Source organism: Anastrepha ludens, chromosome 3 (genome assembly GCF_028408465.1).
Source record: "Anastrepha ludens isolate Willacy chromosome 3, idAnaLude1.1, whole genome shotgun sequence".
Lineage (NCBI taxonomy): Eukaryota > Metazoa > Arthropoda > Insecta > Diptera > Tephritidae > Anastrepha > Anastrepha ludens.
Genome location: NC_071499.1, coordinates 34982547 through 35005386, shown reverse-complemented (window position 1 = coordinate 35005386; position 22840 = coordinate 34982547). Strand labels below are relative to the sequence as shown.

General features: G+C 38.0%; 2 protein-coding genes across 5 annotated transcripts in view; one reads left to right on the top strand and one right to left on the bottom strand.

Annotated features, from left to right (window-relative positions):
* The window catches only part of LOC128857401 (transforming growth factor beta-1-induced transcript 1 protein), a 77664-nt gene extending 67831 nt beyond the window's left edge, over positions 1-9833 (top strand). For all 4 annotated transcript variants that reach the window (XM_054093146.1, XM_054093149.1, XM_054093148.1 and 1 more), the window contains exons 4-5: positions 8634-8867; positions 8948-9833. In XM_054093146.1, coding sequence (XP_053949121.1) covers positions 8634-8867; positions 8948-9025 — 312 coding nt within the window. In that variant the 3' untranslated portion in view covers positions 9026-9833. The remainder of the gene's footprint in view (positions 1-8633; positions 8868-8947) is intronic.
* The window catches only part of LOC128857400 (uncharacterized), a 104921-nt gene extending 84527 nt beyond the window's left edge, over positions 1-20394 (bottom strand). The window contains exons 1-9 of the mRNA XM_054093145.1: positions 20324-20394; positions 19972-20168; positions 18720-19841; positions 18532-18642; positions 18051-18475; positions 15175-15295; positions 14756-15106; positions 14393-14644; positions 14142-14321 (exon numbers count right to left, since the gene is read on the bottom strand). Coding sequence (XP_053949120.1) covers positions 14142-14321; positions 14393-14644; positions 14756-15106; positions 15175-15295; positions 18051-18475; positions 18532-18642; positions 18720-19841; positions 19972-20061 — 2652 coding nt within the window. The 5' untranslated portion in view covers positions 20062-20168; positions 20324-20394. The remainder of the gene's footprint in view (positions 1-14141; positions 14322-14392; positions 14645-14755; positions 15107-15174; positions 15296-18050; positions 18476-18531; positions 18643-18719; positions 19842-19971; positions 20169-20323) is intronic.
* Positions 20395-22840: the final 2446 nt, after the last annotated feature.

Here is a 22840-nt window from a genome sequence, read left to right as displayed (position 1 = left end):
TTTATTATTGAGGCATAGCCAAACAGCAGTCAAGAGCGTGAAGAATGCGAGCTAACCTCCATTGAATATGTAAACACATACAGATATTTCGCAGCAACCCAGCAGGGAAAATTTATATTATATATTATTTTTGCTACATATATAAAATTTATTTATACAAAAAAAAACAATAAGCTTAAAAAATAGGCACTCAATGCTAGAATGAGTTTGTGGTGCCTAATTAGTTCTACTACATTTCCTATTCGACAAGTGTGGGGGCATATAGGATGCGTTAAAATTAAAAATGTCGAAATTTAAAAAATCTTAAAAACCTTGAGATGATACCTCACCCAAGCGAAAAATGTCGTAATCGTATATAGCCGAAATAAAAAGGTCAACAAAAATGCAAAATGTCGAAAAAAACTAAGTATAATTTTTCGACAAAAAAAAATTGTTATTATTATAAGATGTTGGTAGGATGTATTATTTATTCATTTAGTAAATCCAGGAATACAAGCTTTCGTACACACTACAGAAAACTATTTTAAAAACTAGTTGAGTGATAATTAGAAATGATATTTAAATAACGATAAATCAAAATTCCATGAACTAGAAATCTGGTTAAACTCCGTCATTCTACTGCCTGCACATGCGTACAAGATAGTGACTGCTAACACGGACAAATGGAGTAGGATGTTGAGGAAATTTTAGAACACCTTCTGTGCGTTTGCCCGGCATTATTAAAACGTCCTTAAAATGCCTGGGAGGGTCTGGAGGACGTCTCAAAAGCGGATCTCCCAGCTCTGCTTAGATTCGCCAAAAACGTTGACATCCTACACGATGTCTACTTTCAGTACTCATAGAGGTCGGTCTCCATCTGGTATCACTAGGGAACGGTCTATGCGTGGCTCAATTCCAACCAGGCTAACCTAATCTAACCTTTCAATTTTCTAATAAAAGGTGCATTCTAGGCATAACCAGAACTAATCCGCTCTAGGAAGAATAAATCATTACTCCGAAGATTTTTTAAAGGTATGTGATGAATGGGCTGTAAGAGTAAAAGCGAGCCATTTCTAATATCGATAACAAAGCAGGGTGAAAGTATACAAACACCCAAAAACCAATATATATATAACGAACACCTTGCGTTGTGTGAAGGAATCGGATCTGCGAAGTTTAAAGATCTGAGTGCAAAACGAAGAAGCGTTGAAGTCCATTGATCTGTGGCACCGATGATACGAACTCCAAATAAACACGGCATAATGCAGCCTAGACTGTGCGAGTAAATAATTACTTTAAAGTGTATGGATGCGTAAAATCGGAAGCAAGACGCGGAAAGAAGGCCAGTCTAGGATACAAAATACAAATACCTAAGAAACCCAAAAGTGGAATCAAAGGTTACCCTAAGATCAAAAATTTCTTAAAGAGTATTTAGACGCGAGTTCTTTAGAAAATATGCGGTAGAGATTAAATGAGAACAATAATTGAAGTCGATTTTTGTCACGTCATGCCTCTTGGATATCATTCTGTGTGTTTGGCAGCCCCGGAACCGTTTTTAATAGCCAGACCTCGTATTATTTGTTGAAAGAAACTTCACTTCAGTTAAAAACTACTTCAAATAACCGGATTTAGTATGTGGAAAATCTACAAGGCGCATTCATTAAAGGTGGTGGCACTAGACCAACAACAATGCTTTGTACGTTTGATTGCCAAAGCAAAGTATTGGTAAAGTAGAAAACAAAGCAAAGTATTAGTAAAGAAGGCTGACACCCACATGAACGCGGCGAAAGAAAAAAAAAACACAAGTCAGCTGATTTACCGATACCACCCAAGAATGATAGAATAACGATTGCGCATCCCGCACACACATACAGAGTGCGCAATGTTGTTGTTGTAGCAGTAAGAGAAGCCCCGTCAGTGTAGAGTATATCATCGGTCGTTAATGTCGTGCGGGGTGCCTTCACTTGCCGGACATAAGTTATGTATGTCGGGGTCAATTCTGGATAAGTAAGAGTTTAACCTGCTGCAGTATCCAGAACGTAATTGTGCCAGTGTTACGAGGGTCTCCGAGGAAGCTGCAGCTCTTCATCTGCCGTAGGTGGTGGTTGGACTCCGATTACGGCATTTACTGGGCGGAGCTTATGAAAGTGGTAACAGTCTCCCGGTGAATGTCGTTTAATGTCTGTATAAACACTGTCCGATCCAGCAGGTCTCTGTTTATTTTGTCCTCGATCTCGTCGGCGTGCGCCATCTTTTATGTCGGTATGAAAACATTTTATTTGGTTTGGTTTTTTAGAATTTATTAAAAGTATTTTTTGAATACTATATCAGTTAAGTGGCCACCTTTATTAGCAATCACAAACTGCGATCTTGTTTCTGCGTTTGTCATCACCTTGTCAATCAATTTCCATAGTTGAAATTGTACTGAATTGACGTATCGAAAATATGTATAATATGTTGAAGTCCATCGATTGGTAAATGACAAAGTTATTCAGCGTTTACATACCGACACAAAAGATGGCGCCCCCTGTACTTTCTTGCCACGGCGTCTTCCGCATAAAAACGTAAATGCAGTTTTACAGGTTTTATATTAATTTGTGCTTTCACAATTTAACACGCGGCACTTCGTTTTCAATAGTTTGATCAGTTTAAATCTCACAAATCACAAAACTACCAAGCGATTCGCTGAATTTTCACAAACACGAAATTTTTCCTACTTTTGTTTGTTTTGTGTTGCGCACTAAGCTGACGTCAGACTTGTCAAAATCACAAAAAATGAAGTAACTGTTTTTTAATGGCGTCACCGTAGATACTCAATTCGCCTGGGATACCACCTTTAACAGATTTGCCTAGAAAATCTATCATCAGAATGATATAAAAAGCGTATGAAATTTAGCATTTGTTTTTCCTGCAGGTTATACACTTCCATTGAGGAATACAAAGTAGTACGAAACGAATAATTCTTTACTCGTACACGTATGTATGCATGTATGTATGTAGTTTGCAACGCATTCGACGACTCATGCGAAGTGACGCAGTTGCGGTTCGCATATCGCACCACGTCGCGCCACAGCAAACAACCGCCGGCCTCCTGCAGATTCGCTGCCTATTTCGTAATGATTTCAATACAGCCGATCAAGGGCAGCATCTTCCATATCAAATTCTTTACTCAAATGCTGATTTCGCAGCGGTTTGGGTTGCGTTTGTCATCAGCGCTGTTGTTTCGTGTCCGTTGATGTGCGCGCGTAATCATGCAAATATTTGAAATGGAATAGCAAAGAACAAATACAAACAGAAAGAAAAAAAAATAGAATAAAAAGTGTCACTTGTGTTACAAACTACGCCTGCGATCAATATATACCGAGTATACAAGGTGGCGCAAATTAATCATCCTATCGGAAGAATTATAATTTTGGCAAATGGCGTCATACGTCAATCATATGACACAGACACTCACCTAACACTCTTATCTCTCTGCACCCTGTCGAAGCAGCACGCTTCTTGGGCCTACCGTGAGATGAGTTAGTCGATGACGATCGGTGTCTACATCGCACTGGCAGCGCCCAGTGAACCGCTACAAGAACCACAACAGTTTCTGACAAAGTTCCGTAGGAATCATGAATGGGATCAGCGATTATGTATGCCATTTACATACACATTACACAGCTGCAGAACTGAAAAGTGTTTTGTTACAAGTCCGAACAGAAAACTGTCAAACTTTCTACTAAAAATCGGAAGGATTTCATCAATTCGGTTGATGGTCGGTATTATTACAGGACACAACCCATGGGGTCAGCATATGGCCAACATTGGAATCATTGAGGAGCCGATGTGCCTGTCTTGCTTGAGGGAGGCGGATAGCACTGAGTACTTTCTTTGTGAGTGTTCTGCCTTTACTAGAGCAAGGCTACGAATTTTGAGTTCCGATTTCGAGGGAATGAGTAATATTCGTTCTCTAAAACAGATTTACCAAAGAATTCTATTTACAGATTTACCAAAGAATCTGGAAAATTTTCACAAGACTAACTACCTCTGTCTTTGTTTCTGTCTCTATTCTTTTCTATCTCTTTCTCTGATACTTTTCCCTTCCCTCCTTGAATATCTACCCACTTTCCAGAGCTATAAATACAATGGTCTTTTTAGCCTGAGTGTTTTAGGAGTCACCAAATCTCTTGGTGCTTCTTGGCTCCACCTATTCAAATTGCAATTTCAAAACAAACAACCAATGTGCTCCATTGTAGAGGCCAGAATAAAGATGAGTAAAAAAGTTATTAAAAATCAAGCTTCGCTCCACCTTGTGCGTAGTCATACATTCGGACACACATACATACGTACATATACAAATTTCCATATTCGCTGATTTCGCGCAGACTCACTGCAATGACCACATGGCCAGCAGCACGCGCTCATGCGCCACAGGCATACAAATAATTCGTTTGAGTGCCTGCATAGTCGAAGTGGTTGTGTAGGCGGAAGATTCGGTTATATTTACGTGGGCGCGCTAGTCTCGCACGAACGTAAACGTAATTTAAAAGATTGAATTGTCAGTTGTTGGCTAAAGGGGGGTTTCATTTACCTACTATCGAAATCAAAGCTGAGTAAGCGCGTGATTTACGTCAACACTGCTTTAATTGATGGCTGAGGGAGTAGGTCCGATATAATACACACACATACATTTATATCCATAAATACATATAATACATACACACATTCCAATGTGTGCCATTCAATTAGCATTTGTTAACCGATAGTAGTGTAAGTTTGTTTTCTGTTCTGTTTTTTTGTAAGCTCAGCTGAGTGGTGATGCAAGCCCATTGAAATGCCAAACAAGATTGCATAGAGCGGGGAAATTTTTCAGAACAATTTGGAAATAGTTTCGCTTAGCGATCACTTTCGTTATGAAATAAAAGAAATATGAGGAGGTAAGAATTTTCCTGTACGATGATTGACGCGACAGCCGTTTCTTCTTCGACTATAAAGAGGTGGGTGGAGAAACGCCATGATGAAAGCTGATAAGAGAAATCTGCTTAGCTTATAGAGGGAAAAGTAAAGCTCATTTCATTCATGACATTTTTGTGTTTTATTTACAAATTTTTTTTATTTTAATTGTTTTTTTTTACAATATTTTATTTTTTTTTAATTTTTTTTTCAAAATTTTTGGGGAAGCATTGCGTTTTTTCTTTAATTTTTGTAAAACACTCCAGTCAGGGTTTTTAATATTTTTTTCATTAATAACTGATACTTATGAACTTATGCTTAAAATTCCTCGTCATGCCTGGTAGTTTCATATTAGGATTCCCATAACTTTTCGAGTTACTCAATAATAAAAAAGTACCGGGAATGTTTAATTTAATGTTTTCTTCGATTGACAAGGCGTAGTCCACAATGAGTATCCTCCATTGGGCCAGACAGTCAATAAAGAATATTATTTATCCATTTTGAAGCGTTTGAAAGATGCTGTACGCCGCAAACAGCCGCAAATGTGGGTAAATAATTCTTGGATTTTGTAAGATGATAACGCGCCAACGCACCGAGCCCAAATTGTGCTGGATTGTTTGACCAAACACCAAGTAAATACCATCTTGTAAGCACTGCATTCACCTGATATGGCCCCGCGCGACTTCCTTTTGTGTCGCAAGTTGAAATTACCACTTCGTGGAAGGAGATTTCAATCGATAGAGGAGATCAAAGAGAATACGAGGAAGCAGCTGAATGCCATCCCTTCGTCGGCCTACCAGGGGTGCATGTGTGTTGCTTCAGACGAGTCATATTTTGAAGGAGATAAAATAAATTTGCCTGAATTTTAACTCTGTTTTATTTTATTTAAACATTCCCGGTACTTTCTGATCATAGGGAATATTCAAATACCTATAGTGAACCAGTGAGAGTACCGAGTAAGCAGATACGAATGCACTTAGCAACGCTTCGATCGATTTGCTGCTTTGCTAGGACAGTATTTTTCAGGGAACTTTCAAAAATCTCATCAGCAAATCAGAGTTAGAAATATAAGGAACCTTGCGTACTGGTAAGAACCGCGGGTCCTCGTTTTTTGATGGCAAAGCCAGATCTATTTTGAAATGAAGTGATAGTTGCAAGCTTTTTCTCTAGGTAGACTAGCTGATTTGTTTTTTTTTCTTTCGCCATGAATATTTGGGTGTCAGCATAAAATGAAATTATGAAAAGTCGTTCCAATCGCATCATCGCATGATGCAAAGAATAATGAGATGGCTTTGCGCTCAGCGAATTTGACAATGTGTTACGTGGTTTTAGCACCAGTATGGCCAGATTACCATTTTCGTAACTTGATTTAGCATTTTTTTGTTATTTAGTTTCGGCGTTTTAGTTCTTTCTTCATGACATTTTTCTAGCCCATTTATTCTAATTAAAATGTAATGTTTATAAATTTGTAAAATATAGGGGAAGTCGGGGTATTATTGGACACACTTTCATTTTGTACGAAAACTCGCAAAAAAAATTTTTTTCTAAAAATGCGAAAACTTAGTTTTAAAGTACGAGAAATAACCTTCATTTTGGTATGACAACTTGATCAAATGGTATGATATTGTACAGTTAATATCAGTTAGCGCAAAATATCGATTTTCGCGATTTTCAAAAATCTCGGGGAATTATTGGACAGTTCGTAAATTAATAGAAAATTTAAATTATTGTTCGAAAACTTTTATTTGAGAATGAAAATGAAAAAATAAGACTTAATTTACAAAATAAATTGAAATTTGACAAGAAATATTATTGTGGACCGCATTGAACACACGTAAATGCATTGGGGTTCTCTCCGGCGCAACTCAAGTGAACACCTCGATCACAGGCGATGCAATGGGCCGTGTTTCGGCGGTTCTCCTTCTTGGGCATATTTTCCATGCAAATTATGCAGAAATCAATGTCTTCCTCATCGTCGGTTTCAGTAGAAGACGGTATTTTCTTCAGAGGAGTCTTTGGTTTTCCACGGCCTTTTAGTTTCTTTGTTGCTGGTGTGCTTTTTCGTTTCTTTGCTGCTGGTGTGTCGCCTTTCTCCGATAATCTCTCCTGTTTCTTCTAAGCCTTTTCACGTATTTCGGTTACACATTCTGGCGATGTCAAGACGGCTGATTTCATTGGCTTGCGACCACGGTTTGACTTCTTAACTGGCGTGCCAAGTTTCAGCGGACCTACCGATGTCAATGCAAGGCGGAGGTCTTTGACCGAAACCGCAGTGCTTGTCGATGGTTCGGATGTCGTGATTTCTTCATGAGCTGCGGTTGATATTGAATCCCCAGACATAATGATTCGACGCTGATTATCGACATCTTCTTCATCATCGTCGCACGCATTTTCGCCACTCAACTTCGAAGCAACAAAGTCGATTTCCGTGATTAGTTCAACAATTCACTCAGTTTTATTTAGTTTTACTTTTTTTTTAACATCTGGTCGCATTGCCCGCGATTGCAGTTGTTGTTGGTGTTCTTCAGCTTTCAGCAGTAAAATCTCTCTCGCGCTACTGCAGTGTTGCCTAGCTTTGGATATAAAAACGCACTAATGTGCCCATTTAAAGAAAATAAAATACCAAATTTTTATTGAATTACTTAAAGAATTTTGTATGCGTGACAAATTTTCTTTAAAATGTGCGTTTTTTTTTAAATAAATGTGTTATGGTTATGTACAATTTAATTTATGAGTGTTTTTGTTAAAAGAAACTTTTGTTAAGGGAACGACTTTTTTGCTATATTTGAGGTTATGTGACAAGATAAAGTACTCTTTTTGTAAAAATGTCGTTATGGTTTTTTCAGTATTTTCTGGGTTTTGTTGCTTATTTTTACTACGAATACATTTCTTGATGCCCTATGTCTCACTAAAGATTGAGGACCGGAAGGAACGATTACGCCTCTATGGTTTTAATTCGCATCCAGAAAATTCAAACGCTTTGTAAAATGTTTAAAAAGGTTTTATATGTTAAGAAGAGTTGAGAGAGGGACATTTAATATTCTTGCATTACCTTAGAAGGAGCAAAAAATAATTTGCACTTCAACCAACAAATTTTCATTTACACTAAAATCTTCCCAGCGAGACCTATTTTAACATTATTTTGTTTAATAACAAAGTTTTTTTTTTTAATTTAGTTTCGGTAGCTTTAAATTAAAAAAAAAGAAACAAACACCAAACTTAAAAATTTTCGCATTTTAGGCATAAAAAAGCACTAAATTTATTGCGAAGAGCAAGTGGTTGGCAGCACTGCACAACTCAGCTAATGCGACGTCACGCACTCTCTGATGGGCACAGTCTTGTTTCTATCATTCTTGGCATTGTCGTCGTATGCTTTTAGCTCCAACTGCATTTCGCTGTGCAACTTAGTTCGTACTTTCCTTTTTCTTTTCTACTTGCTTTTTTCGTAACATTCCAATGTACAAAACGTTGTTGTTGGTTTAGTGCCATCACCTTTAATGTATGGGCCTTGGAATTATTGAGGCTCATGCAGCTGCATATTAGCAGAACTTTCTGAGGTAATGCAAGACTCCCATTAAATGCATATTCCCGTGAAAAAATATTTCCTAATTTTACCAAGAACATAAAAAAAAGAGTAGGGAAAATAGAATCTAACGATACTAATTCCAAGATTTATATAAATATCTGATAAAATAATATCCTTATTTTCTTTCCAGCGCACGATTAAGGCGCTCGGCCAAACTTGGCATGAGGATTGCTTTGTGTGTGGCGGACCGTGCCAGAAGCCCCTAGTGGGCACCTCCTTCTACGAGCGTGACGGACGCGCCTACTGTAAAACGGACTTTGAGGAATTGTTTGCAGCCCGTTGCGCTGGCTGCGCCAAACCGATCACAGAGAATGCCATTGTGGCGTTAGATGCCAAATGGCATCGGGACTGCTTCAAATGCAAGGTGAGCGCGATCACTTCGAAAGAAGAGTAATTTAAGAGCTACATATTTCTCTAATTCACTATTTGTTTTTCGCATTACAGAAATGCGCCAATCCAATCACAGCGAGTATATTCGCAGTTGAAGAGAACAAACCAGTTTGCACGGAGTGCTCAGCCTAGAAAGAAACAAGCAAGCAAGCAAAGAAGCAGAAGTAATAAGTAATGTGAATGCGATGAACAATGGATATGCGAGGAGAGGGGAGCGCAGCGAATAATTACCTGAAAATTTAGTTATAAAAAGCAACTCAAATAACAAAAAAGGGATACAAGTTAAATAATACCTTTTACAAAGCAAGCATAGCAAATAATTTGAGCAGCTAAAAAGTACTTCTAATTCTTCGTAATTGCAAAAATGTTAACTTAGTCGAAAATAATTCAAAATTTTACAAATACTTTTCGGCTAATTGTGTTCGCTATTGCGCCACTAACCGTGAAAAAAAAACAACAAGAAAGCTGAGAAAGACCATCGCAGATTTACACAATAGCATTATTCAGATAATCAACACTTTAATATTCAGACACGATCCACACAATCCACATTTTACACACCCTATAGTCCATATACGCCGACACACAAATCACCTCACTGAACGTTGTACACGCCCGACTGACGACTAACTGCCGGACAGACTAAAAAGCTGCTGTGTGACATTTTGGACTACTCTCGGAGTAGTTTTGGCCTTCTTTGCTGCTCTTAAAACCCTCAAGCAAAAGCGATCGACCGTTAACGTACTGACATTTTTTTTAATTACTGCAGGCAAATTTATTATTTAAGATTCTATTTGCGTTTGATTCGTTTAAAGAATTTTTTTCCTTCTATTTTGCTTCGTTTCTTCGATAAAGAAAAAAATTAAGCTTAATTGTTTTTTATTACTTTGATTATTTTTTCTACAAAATATGCATTAAAAATTATGTAAATTTCAATGGTTTAATCTGCTAAGTAACAGAACTTTTTATTTTGCATTTTCGCGATTTTCATTTTCTTCTCAACTATCTGCTACTAACAAAAAACAAAAAAAAAAAAAAAATGAAGTAAAAATTTAATGTATAATGTTTTGATAAAGAAAAAAAATGTGTCCTTTGGTAGACTCTCCTTCTCGCTTTTTGAATGCAAATTAAAATTGTGAATTAAAATTTTGAAAATTTGCCGACAGAAAGTAAATGTACATAAATCCGAAAGAGTCAAATTTGGATATCAGGAAAAAATTGACAACTAAAATCCACTACACAAATTACAAAACGCAGAAAAAACACTACAGCCATGTGGATAACTTGAAAACTCAAAGTAGGAAATGGATATAGAAAATATTTCGCAAGCTGTCTTCAAGAACGCCTTTGGCATCTTCACCTGGTTTTATAAGTTTTCGCAAAACATTACGAAAATTTATGAAACTACTGCGCTGATCAAATGCTTTTGGAAAACAACTGCGAATGCCGAAGTCTATGACACACATACAATACGCACATGCATGTATGTGTGTGTGTGTGTAGGTCGCCTGTGAACAATATTTCCTAACATTCCAAAATTAATGTAATTAAAACTTTTAATGTATACTTATAAATTATTTTTGAAAATGTAATATGTATTTCTATATAAAGAATTAATAATAATAATATTATATAAAAATAATAAAACCAACAACATAATACAATAGCAATTTTAAGTTCGAACAAATTTTTACGCTTTCATCATATAAATAAATTACGAAGTAGCATTTGCAGAATAATTTGAAATTGAAAGAACAAATAAATGTTTACGCAACTTTTTTAAATCAAAACCACAGAAATGAAGGATACAAATTTTTTCGTTTGTTGGAAATATTTTGATTGCGGTAAAAAAATAAAATTCATTACATTCCCACAGCCGGATCAACTCGACTGATTTATTGGCGATCAAGAGCGGCTAATCCAGCAGCATTTCGCATTCTCGAGCATGCAGCTAAAATATCAAGGAAATATCGAAGCTGTGGGTATACGTAATTGAATTTCAGCCGAAAGCAGGGCAGCAGACGACATCATTTCACGCCGCCGACTTCCTAACAACTATCGCACAGGGATCTGCTTAAGAAGACTCTGCTCATTGCAGCGCGTTGTAACCTCGTTAGCCTAAGAAGTTCCTTTAATCGGCGTGCAATCATTAACTCCCTGAAGCACTTTAGGACATAACATGGCTAGAAAAATCACCAGGCGCTCACAAAACTGCACTTTGTTCTTGGAATGCATGCATCTGTGTTTCAAGCGGAGGTGTATGCTGTTCAAGAAGCGCTGAACTTTGTTGAGGAAAACAGATGGAGAGGCAGACCTATATGTGTCTGCAGCGACAGCCAAGCAGCGCTCATGGCTTTAGACAGCTCCCAACCACATCAGGGGTAGTCGAGTCCTGTAAATCCAGACTGAGCTATGAGACATACTACTCCTATTACATAACAGCCTGGGTCCCGGGACACGCGGGTATCGAGACCTCTAACTCCTTAGCTAAGATGGGCTCTGAGGCCAACTTCTCTTTGACTCAGAGCCCGTTTTGCCACTCCCTTCTGCAGCCATCAAAGCCACGGTTAGCAAATGGGTTACTACAACCCACAAGCGAGCTTGGCAGGCTGAGGGAGGCTGCAGATGGACAAAACTGATGTCACCTGTCATGTCCGATCGACTGACGCAAAACCTCCTGTCATTAAGCAGAAGGGAGTGCAGACGGCTGGTTGGACTGATGACGGGCCACTTTCTGTGGGCGAAGCACATGGAAAGGTTGGGCATCTCAGACAGTGTACTCTGCCCAGCTTGTGAAGAGGAGGATGAGACTGTGTGTCTGCCCCGCCTTCGCTCGAATCAGGTTTGAGGTCTTTGGCACTGATGTGTTAAGAAGCGACCATATTGGCTCCTTGGCACCACAAGATCTACTCAGATTTCTTCGGAGAACGGGTAGATTTAAAGAAAATTAAAAGATAGTACAATGGACTTAATTAATGTCTGCGTGCTGCAATTGCTAGTTGTTCAAGCTTACATGAAGCCCAGCTGTTTGCGAGCAGACTGAATGTATCAGATTTTAAATTGAAATGGAACAACGAAAATTCAAATTGATTGAGAAATCTTTATTATTTTTGTGTGGAACTATTCCTGATCTCTATTTTTTAAAGATAATCCCTTTCAAATGTTAGTCGCAACTGCGCCGTAATTCGGCCCTCCGTAAACACCAATTTTGAATGACTCGCGACTCACTGGAGGACTTCGGTCGGTATCTCGTGAATAACTTTGGTAATGTTGGCTTCCAATGCCCGAGTCGAAGCTGATTTATCCACAAAGCATTCAAACTTTAAATACCCCACAAATAAAAATCCGAAGGAGTGATTTGGTGGCCACGATTTTGGTGGCCAGTCCACTTGTCCGAGGCGAGAGATAAATTGCTCATCGAAACGACGACGCAGTAAATCCATTGTTCCACGGGTGATATGGCAAGTAGCGCTGTCCGCCGTCTTGTTGGAACGAAACCTTGTGGAGATCACGGGTTCAATTTTCGGCATCGGCACCAAAAAGTCGTTTATCATGGCGCGATAGCGTTCGCCATTCATTGTTACATTAGCGCCAGCCTCGTCTTTGGAGAAATATGTGGCCGATGATTCCTTCAGCCTATAGGCCGCACCAAACGATTGGTTTCAATGGATGTAGTGGCTGTTCCTGAATAGCTTCAGATTGTTCTTCAGCTCAAATATGGCAATTTTGCTTATACAAGTAGCCATTAAGCCAAAAATGGGCCTCGTCGTTGAACGGTTATGCCCACCATAAGTTGGCCTCAGCGCGCGATGAACACTTTTCACAGAGTGTCGATTTTCGTAATACCAGTGTACGATTTGTAAACCATGTTGATAACAATGTCAGCCTGGAAATCCAACGTAGAATTTCTCTTGCCAACAAGTGCCACTTTGGACTAAGAAGGCAACTGAGTAGTAAAGTCCTTTCTCGACGAACAAAACTAACACTCTACAAGGCTCTCATCATGCCCGTCCTAACGTATGGCGCAGAAGCGTGGACGATGACAACATTCGATGAAGCGACGCTTGGAGTGTTTGAGAGAAGGATTCTGCTAATAGTTTGGAAATTGAAAAGCGAGGAATACCCAGCACTTTAAGTACTTTTTAACAAAGAAGTTGTGCAGTTTCCCTTCAACAAGGGTCAAGAAGGCACCGATGTCTGAGATGGAGACAGCTGAAAGCCTATTTAGCTGCACTTCAATTTTTTTATAACGGAACTCTAAGCTTGAGTACTAAGTACTTATAGATATGTATGCCCAACTGATTTTAAGAAAAACTTGTTTTCATCAATCCCTCAGTCGACTACTGGACATCGTTATTATGTTATATGCAGTTTTCTTTCATCCTTCCGCATGATTTCGATTGTTTAGTCTCGATTTACACACAGAGACATCGGTCACACGCAACATTCAAATACGAATAAGAAGTACAAAGCGTGACGAGTATTCAAAACCCCTCTCTCTTTCCTGTACGTCCTACTCCCACGAACAAAATGTTTCCCTATGTAATTCGGGACTTATACGCAAATGCAAGCAAATATTGTTTTTGTACTACCGATGTCACCGTATATGAATTCTCCTTGACCCTCGTATTCGCCTCTTAAAGTGTTGATTTAAATTATATTTCAAAAAATTACTTTTGACACATTCGATTTCGTTTATTCAGACATTTCCTAATTTTTTTTAGATATTTAAGCAAAACAAAAACAACTCTCAAGACTGGGCTGTGCGCAAACGGGGTAACAACAACCCTTTGCTACATAATTTTACAATAAACTGCTACAGCAACCGTTTTCCGAGCCAATTTTTATGCAACGATTCACTCTCCACCATATAGGGTAGTCGATCTCACTAACGCCGTTTTTATATTTGTTAAATATCACTTTTTGGAATTTTTTTCTAAAAATTTTGATACCTCACTTGAATTACTTTGCAATTTTTTCACATTTTTATAATTTTGTTTCTGTTTTTTTTTGTTTGGTTACTACAATTCAGTTTCCGTTACTTATTTCTTTGCCGTGGCGCTTGACTGATCCAACTCAAATGTATATTTCACCGTTGTTGTTGGAGATGATGGACGTGGCATTAAGCGCTCTAGTTTAAATTTCTAGAATAGAGGAGTTCACGTGGAGTTTGTGCGGCAATACAATCAACTACTTAGGAGGGAAATGGCCCAGGAGCGTAGCATCGTCACTGATTTTGTGCACTTACCTTCTTCTCGAGCACCGAACCCAGCGTCTGCATGATGGGCTGAAGCACTTGACGTATTTGTTCTTTGGTAACAGTTCGCAAAGCCTCGACAAGAGCCTTATTCAAGTGGGGCAATTCTTCAGTATCCACACTAGGCTCCGCAGGTGGTGCTGCTTCGTCGGCCATACTATGGATGAGAACCTTGGTGGTGGAGGGAAGATGCACGAAATTTAGCGAACAGTTAGTGAACTAAGCAGGCAAAGACAATTTACCGAGCTGCTAGCCAATTCTTTGATATGCGTAGAAATTTGATCACCATCCGGTTTTGTGATGACCATGTGAGATGTCTTAGGAGTGACAGCGGTTTCCCTGCTAATCTTCGCCTTCAAATTGGTTGCGCTGGGTTTGAGTACGCGACGCTGTTTCGGCTTACGACGATAATTGTAGTGATTCTTCGGCACCAGTTTCGGCTCGTACATATTCAGGTCATTCATAAACATTTTCAGGCTATAATTGGAGGCGGTCTGGAAGTTGTGTGTGTGTGTGGGTGGGAGTATGGAGTGAAATACATTATTTAAGTAAATATTAATTCATATTTCAATAATTGTCATTTGAGAAAGTTTGGCTTAAAACACCTTTTCAAAGCTTGCTTTACGATAATTATCGCGTGCGGTGAGAAATCGCTGCTCATGCATGTCCTCCAGAAAGCCCAAAAACTTTGTGCACCGATCTTGCAAACACTCAATAATCGCATCATTCCGATCGAAAATTTGCTTCTCCAGACAAATGTTGACTGTTGTGGCTGCCAACTCAATGAGCGTATTCAATTTTTGTGGCACCTGATCGAGCAAAAAGTAACGCAGCTGCTTGTAGTAAGTCTGTAATGACTGGTGGATGAGCGAAAAAATGTTGAGCACACGTTGTGTGGACTCATTCGACGAGACACTGCACAGTTGTTCCACCGAAACCAAGCGAAGATCTTCGATCTGTGGATAAATAACAGAACGAATATTGAGGAAAAAAATGGAAATAAGAAAAAGACTAAATGGCTTACCATTCCTTTCAAGGGATACAGAAAATTGCGTGAGAATCTTACAGAAAACTCGAAGGCATTCTTCTGACGTCTGGTCTTATCGTAGTGACTATCCGGCACATAGAGCTCCAGTAAACTTATACTGGAAAAAGAGAAAACAGAAATAGAAATTGGCAATACAAATGCTTTGTAGGATCACTTGGCTATACAGAAAAAAAATAGACACAATACAAAAGATACGATACGAATAAAGCCATCTTATCCTGGTGTTAACCCTACGCGCTTTGGGATATCTTTATTAGGTACTCTTTGTCTATGTTTGTTATTGAGCGGCGGCAGCTATAGCGGTAGAGATTGACAAATTTCTTACTTCTTATTTGTTTATTTGAAAAGTTGCGAAAAAATGTGTGTCAGAGTTTTCTTGTAGTTTTTAGGCAGTTACCACCGTATTTCTCTGAACTTCGTACAGATCTCTCTATCCGCAAACTGGAGTTTGTGGATCGCGCCAGAGTAATCTTTCCAAGTAGGCAGGATTGGGACGAGCGGAAAATCTGCAGCGAAGCTGGTACCTCGGTCTTCATTGACGGCTCCAAGACGGAATCGGGAGTTGGAGCCGGGGTTTTCTCTAAGCGAACATTTTCTTCGATAGTCAAGCCACGATCAAGGCTCTGATGACGCCACGGTGCAGAACGAAGTTAGTAAACTCCTGTAAGGAGGAGATAAAATCTTTTGGTTGTGTAGGAAACATTTCTCTGATCTGGGTTCCAGGACATAGACACATAGAGGGAATTGAAATTGCTGATGCGCTTGCCAGGAAAAGGGCTACATTTTGTATCTCAAAGACCTCTTACCCTCGGCATCTCAATGACTGCTGTTAAAGGAGAATTGCGCAATTTATTTGGATGGAGCTCCGTTTCTTCGTATTATTTATTATTTTCGTATTATTTCGAAAATTTTTGGCTTCAATACCATAAATGGAGGCCTTATAAAGTCCTGGGTACTCCAAGCCGTTCAATTTCCAAACTCGCAGCTGTGTTTACCGGTCATTGGACGATCGGCACACACGCGGAAAAGCTAGGTTTACCATTTAACCCCTTTTGCAGAAGCTGTGACGACCTTTCAGAGAAGGAAACTATTGAGCACTTTCTCTATAAATGTCCAGGTTTGGCAGCTAGACGATTAAGGTCACTGGGTGCTCCTTCGTTCAACAGCCTGAGACAGTGCGCCAACCTAAATCCTATCAGTATTCTCTATTACATCCACAGCTTTGGCTGGCTGTAGATATCTCCCTGTTGGAGGTCTCTTAATGGTATCAAAACGGGCCTTTTGTGCTACTTGAGGAGTGCCAGAGTGGTACTTCAACCATTTCATCTACTTAACTACCGTTCTTGTAACAAGCATTGGCAAAGTTCTTTTGTAAAATTGGCAGACCCGGCAATGGGCGATTGTGATTAACTGGCTTGGAATTTTAATTCTTTTGAGGCTAGCGTCAAGGCGTACCAATTTCAATGAACATAACAATTTCCATGAATATGAACATACATCCCGTCCATTTATCAAAATTATACAAAAGTAAGCCTTGCCATCGTCTTATGATGATTTGGGTAAATATGTGACAATATAAATTATTTTCTCGGTGTATTTTTTTATTTTTTGAGGTTAGGGTCAATGCACAAAATTTCCGATGAATGAAATATAAGAAATTTTATAAAACAAAATTATCTTTTTATCTTGTTATGATTACAGTAAATGTAAAATCAGATAAACATATTTCCAGGCGGTGTTTGTTTGAGGTTGAGGTCAACGCACAACATTTTCCTTCGAACGAAATATTGGATTCAGCTATACCGATTGAAATTACACAAAAAGAAGTTGTACCCATCGTCTTATGATAATTTGGGTGTGGTACGATAAAATAATTTCTATGTATTTTTTTTTCAGGTTAGGGTTAACGGATAACATTTTCCATTGAATAAACTATCTGATGTATATTCATTGATCAAAATAAAAATATAAAAACAAGGTTTCCAAGCCATCTCATGATGATTTGAATAAATGTAAGGTAATATAAACAAGCTTCTCGGCGTTTTTTTTTTTAGATTGAGGTCAACGGTCAACATTTTCTATCGAATGAAATATAAGATTCGTCTTTACCGACCGAAATTGCACGAAAATTTTGCTCGTCGTCTTATAGAGATTTGGTTAAATTTACGATGATGTAGATTAATATTTTTCACACATCAGTGTCAAAGACCTCAAACCTGATTCGAGCCCAGGCGGGGCAGACGCACAGGAAGTTGTCCGCCGTCGCATCCCCTTCTTCACAAGCAGGGCAGAAGGCACTGTCTGAGATGCCAACCTTTTCCATGTGCTTTGCCCACAGAAAGTGGCCATCATCAGTCCAACCAGCTGTCTGCAGGTGTGGTTTTTGAGGTTAGGTTCAACGGACAACATTTTCCATCGAATAAAATATCAGATTTATCTTCATTGACCGGAATTATAATAAAATTAATTTTTTTTCCGCCAACTTCTGATTATTTGTTTAAATGTACGACAATATAAATTGATTTTTTGGGTGTGCTGTTTGAGGTTAAGACCAACGATTAACATTTCCTAAAGTAGTACTAGATTCATTTTCATCGATTGCGATAACATTAAGAAAGGTGTTCCTGACATCTTATGATGGCTTGGGCAAAAACGCGTGCTTAAAACCAATACCCTATCCGGATAGAGCCGCTAACGTCCATCTGCGTTATTGGTCTACTGCCGTGTCTTTTACCAAATGTTTGTATGACTTTTGAAAATAGAGGTATTACGCTTAAATTTTCCCCCACACAAGACTTAAAATACCTTAGTCTCGCCAAACTAACATTTTTCTACATTTTATCTAACCTTACCGCAACTTGTCCAATGTTTCGATGATGCGTTCCTGCATACTGGTCATTTTCGCAAATATTGCCATCTTTTCCATTTTCAGATCCTCAATTGATTTGGTTAGTATAATATTTTTCATAGCACGCAACTCGTTGGAATTGAGAGTTTGACGGCTGCGATCTTTGGGTTGTTTTGGGGTTATCGATGCAGATCGTCTGCCGCTTAATCGTGGCGTACGTGGCGTACGTGGCGACTTTTCGGTCACTGGCGAGGAATCAACAGCCCGGGCTGACGAATTTTTGCGTGGACTTGGTTTTGGCTCATTGATCGACTTCTTCCTTGGTTGTATGATTTTTTTCTTTGCTTCCTTTTTGTCCGATGTCGTTGCCTCTTTAACTGGCGGTGGGGAAGCAGATTTAATGGCGCGTTTCTTGATGTACACTTTCATCTGAAAGGGAGGGTAAATTGTTTAAAACATCAATTAATTTTCATAATTTTTCTCACTGGTTGATTTAATTCGGTGGTTCTATCCTCCTCTCGCTCATCGGTCAAGTCGGAGTAACGTATTGGGGAAACGTTCTTCAGAAAACTTAAATTGATGCAGGGAGTTTCCTTCTATAAAAAATATCGATACAATTTTTCAAAATTATAGAGTTTAGTATCTTTGATTTATGTCGGTTTAGGTAATATACTTCGCCTTCGACTTCGACAAACTCCGCCAGGCCTCCGCTATTATTCGAATTATATGTCAACTCCTCGGTTCTTGGACGTGGACCGCATAGTTTTGTATATTCCGCGCGTCCAATCATCTCATACTCGAGATCACTGTCCTCCACCACATTGTACGTCGGTGGGTTGTCTTCGAAGCTGCTTTGCCCATAGGTGAGTGCTACGGCTGGCAAACTAGGCGATGGTGGTTGGTTTGGCAGCATCATTTCCGGCGCGCTGATCTGAAGCGGCAACTGTAACTTAAGTGAATGCCTCGTATAGGTGACATTGGTTGGTAAACGCTCGTTATTTTCGGAGGTGGACTGTTGCTGTGCTAGCTTATCAGCTTCGGTGTCCAGCGGTGTTTTGATTTCACCCACCTCAATGGTCTCCTTTGCCACTGTCTCACAAACTTCCACCCATCTGGGTTGCGGTTGCCGAAACTCCTCAACGATAATCGGCATTACTGTTTTCGATGAGAATATTTCATCTTCCTCTGGCACATCGGGCAGCTTGCTGTGAAGTTCACGTCGCACATGTGGCAAATGCATGGTGTGTGTTTCAAATAGCGACTCATGTGGCATATCGAATGGATTAGAGGGTGTTTGATCCTCGGAGGTGGAATCCGTACCCAACATTTCTCCATCACAACTGTTTTCATCCTCAAAGCTGTAATCGTCCATGCGAATTGTGCCCCCGCAAGCATTATAAGTGTCGCTAATGTCACCGCCAAAAGGAAATCCGTTTGGCCGCAATAAGCCTTTCGATATCGATGTCGACCTCATTGTCTTTATAGGATCCTTACTTCTTGCACAGGTATCGGTCAAAGTATGCTTACGAAGGTCACCGTAACTCTTTACTTTAGTGATCAGCTGGTTGATTTCATTGTCACTCAAATTGCGCACACGCCCAGCCGCATCAGAGCGTGAAACATGTGTCTCGACATCCGGGTCGCGTCGGTATGGTGTACTCACCTCGGTATTCGTTGTTATTTTCTTTGGCCTAGACAGCCGATTGAATAAGTCCTTCTTGCGATGCCGTTCATGCTCCGGTTCGCTGTGTTGCACCTTCTGTATGACGCGCTCTAAATGTTCAGCGCGTGTATACTGAGCGGAAGTAGTTTGAAAAACAGAAGTGCAATTATGATTTATGATGCATGTGAAAAATAAAAAGGGAATCATTAGCGCGTATTCGTTGTGACATTTCTAACCTAAAATTAACTTCGGAGGAATTTACCTTGAATTCAAAATTTCTTGTTGTCGTACTCAGCACTGGATCATTGTGCAGCGAGAATCCATAGAATTTCTTACCATCGAATTCACTCATTTCTCTAATTCTTCTTCGTCGTGGCTCGTTAACTGTTCAGTCCGCTTGCCTATTTGGGTTCTGTTGTTCTTGTTGACTGCTATCAGTTGTTCGTGCTTTACAGACGCCTTGCAAATCGTAAAAAAAATTTCAATTTCAAAATTGCAAAAACCAATTATAGGAAATATAGACTAAAAAACTTTTTTGTAAACGTAAAATTAATAAAAATATATTTATTCACAACCGAACTGTTTTTCCTTTTTCCAATTCTGAAGTTACTTACAAAGCTGCCTGAGCAAACTAAATGGTGAATTTATTAGTTCAAGCGTGCAACGAAAACGAAAATATTCAAATTGCCCTGTCGGGGGAAATTCTAAATATGGCAGAGAGCGTGCAAGTTTGCTTGTGTTCTCCCGGCCAAGTTGGCGTTTCGATTATTTCACGAGCAGAAGTAATGTGAGTGCCTTGCGCAGGTGGTGAAATTACGAAGCGGGGCGACAGTTGGCCAAGTGAAATGATATTTAGGACTGCATCTAAATAAAATATCGTTTTGATATCGAGTTGAGAGGGTTGAATGCTTCATAATGCATACATACATAAATGATAACTCTTCAATGCGCAATTTAAGGGTGTCTGAGAGAGGAGTACTTAACAGAAGAGGAAACTTAAAGTAATATAAAAAATATAAAGTAAAAAATTTGAATTACAATAAATTAAGGAAAAGCAAGAAAAAAGGTATGGAAATAAAATAAAATAAACTAAATGAATTTAAGTGAAATACTATAAAATAAAATAATATGTAATAAAATACAATAACGTATAACCCAAAAAAAAAACAAATTAAAATTAAAAATATTACAACATGAAAAAAATAACCGAATATAATAAAAAATAAAATTAAATAAAAGAAAGTGAAATAAAACCATATACAAAAATTTAATAAAATTCAATTAAATACAATACATATATTGTATATTGAAGTATATTGAAATTAAATTAAATAAAATTACAAAATATAAAAATAAAACAATAAATTAAATTAAGTAAAATAAAGTAATTACATAAAAGCATATAACAAAAAATGAAGTAAGAGGAAATATCATAATATAAAATTAAATAAAACAATGTATAATAGAAAGAAAATGATTACAAAAATAAAATTAAATTACTTGAAATTAAATTAAATAAAAAAAAAAAATTAAAAAAATTGAGTTAAATAAAGCAAAATGAAATAAAAAATTAAATATTAAGTAAAATAAAATAATATGTTAATAAATAAAAATAAAATAAAATAATTGAAATTGAATAAAATAAAACAAAATAAAATGAAACAAAAAATAAAAAAGAAAATGATACTAAAGAAAAAATCAAAATATAATAAAATTAAGTGAAATAAAATAAATGAAAATAACAAAATGGAATAAAAGAAGAAACAAAAGAAAATAAGATAGTGTAAAATAAAATAAATAATAAATAAATAAAATGATATCAAAGGCAAAATAAAAATAAAAAAGAAGACATGCAGAAATCGGCCATACTAGACGCCTGATCGTAGAACTTCGACTGCGCTTCACCAGAGCACAATCCCTTGACAATTTTCACGGAGACGTGTAATCTCCGGCTCTGATGGCTTAAACTCAAATAAAAAAAAAATAGCAAATTATAATAAAAAATAAAAAAAATAAAATGAAATAAAAGAAAATATACAATAATAAAAAAAAATTTGTTCAAATAAAATAAAACCTTGTAAAATGAAGTAAAAAAAAGTAAAATGTAATATAATAAAAAAACTTAAATGAAATGAAAAAACAGAAAAGAATTAAGTAAAATAAAATAAAATAATATATATTATATTAAAGTAACGGACCACAGGAAAAAAAGTATAAAAATATAAAAATAAAATATAATGGTTAGCGTGTGGGCAAAAAGTAAGGTGAATTTGATTGTAAACGAGTGCAGTGTGAGACGGTGCATTATCGTGATGCAAAAACCAAGAGTTGTTGGCCCATAATTCTGGTCTTTTTAGACGAAGGAATTCACAGTGCACCACACCACGAAAATCGAAAAAAAATTGTCATTATGACCTTTATTTTTGAACGACTTTGACGTGCTCTTTTCGGTCTGACCTCGCCTTTAGCACGATATTCGCTTGATTGGTCGGTTGTTTCAGGGTCGTAAGCATAAATCCAAGTCTCATCTCCCGTAATGATGCATTTGAGCTTGTTCTGATAGTCCGAAAGCATTGTTTCACACACATCAACGCGACGACTTTTTTCCAAGAAATTGAGAGTGTTCGGTACCAAACGAGATTTGACTTTTCGTAGGCCCAAATGGTCTTTCAAAATGGTCTTCACAGATCCTTCTGATATTCCGATCATATCAGTAAGGTCTTTAACAGTCAACCGACGGTTTTTGAGCACTAACTCCTTCACTTTATTGACGTGTTGGTCATCTGTTGACGTCGATGGTCGCCCGCAGTGCTTCAAGTCATCAACACGTTCTCAACCCTCTTTGAAGTCTTTGTGCCACTTATAAACATTTTTCTGCGACATGGTCGAATCACCAAATGCCTTCTGCAACATGCTACACGTTTCCGCAGCCGAAATTTCATTCCCCAAACAAAATTTGATGGCACTTCTCTGCTCAATCAAATCAGACATTGTAAAAATCGAAAAATGCACTCTTGGTCGTTTGGTAAACACAAGCGCAAATATATTACTGATAATGACATTCTCATGAAAGTTGGCCCAGATGTTATTAACAGTGATGCCAACTCATGAAATTTTAATCCCGCGAAGTT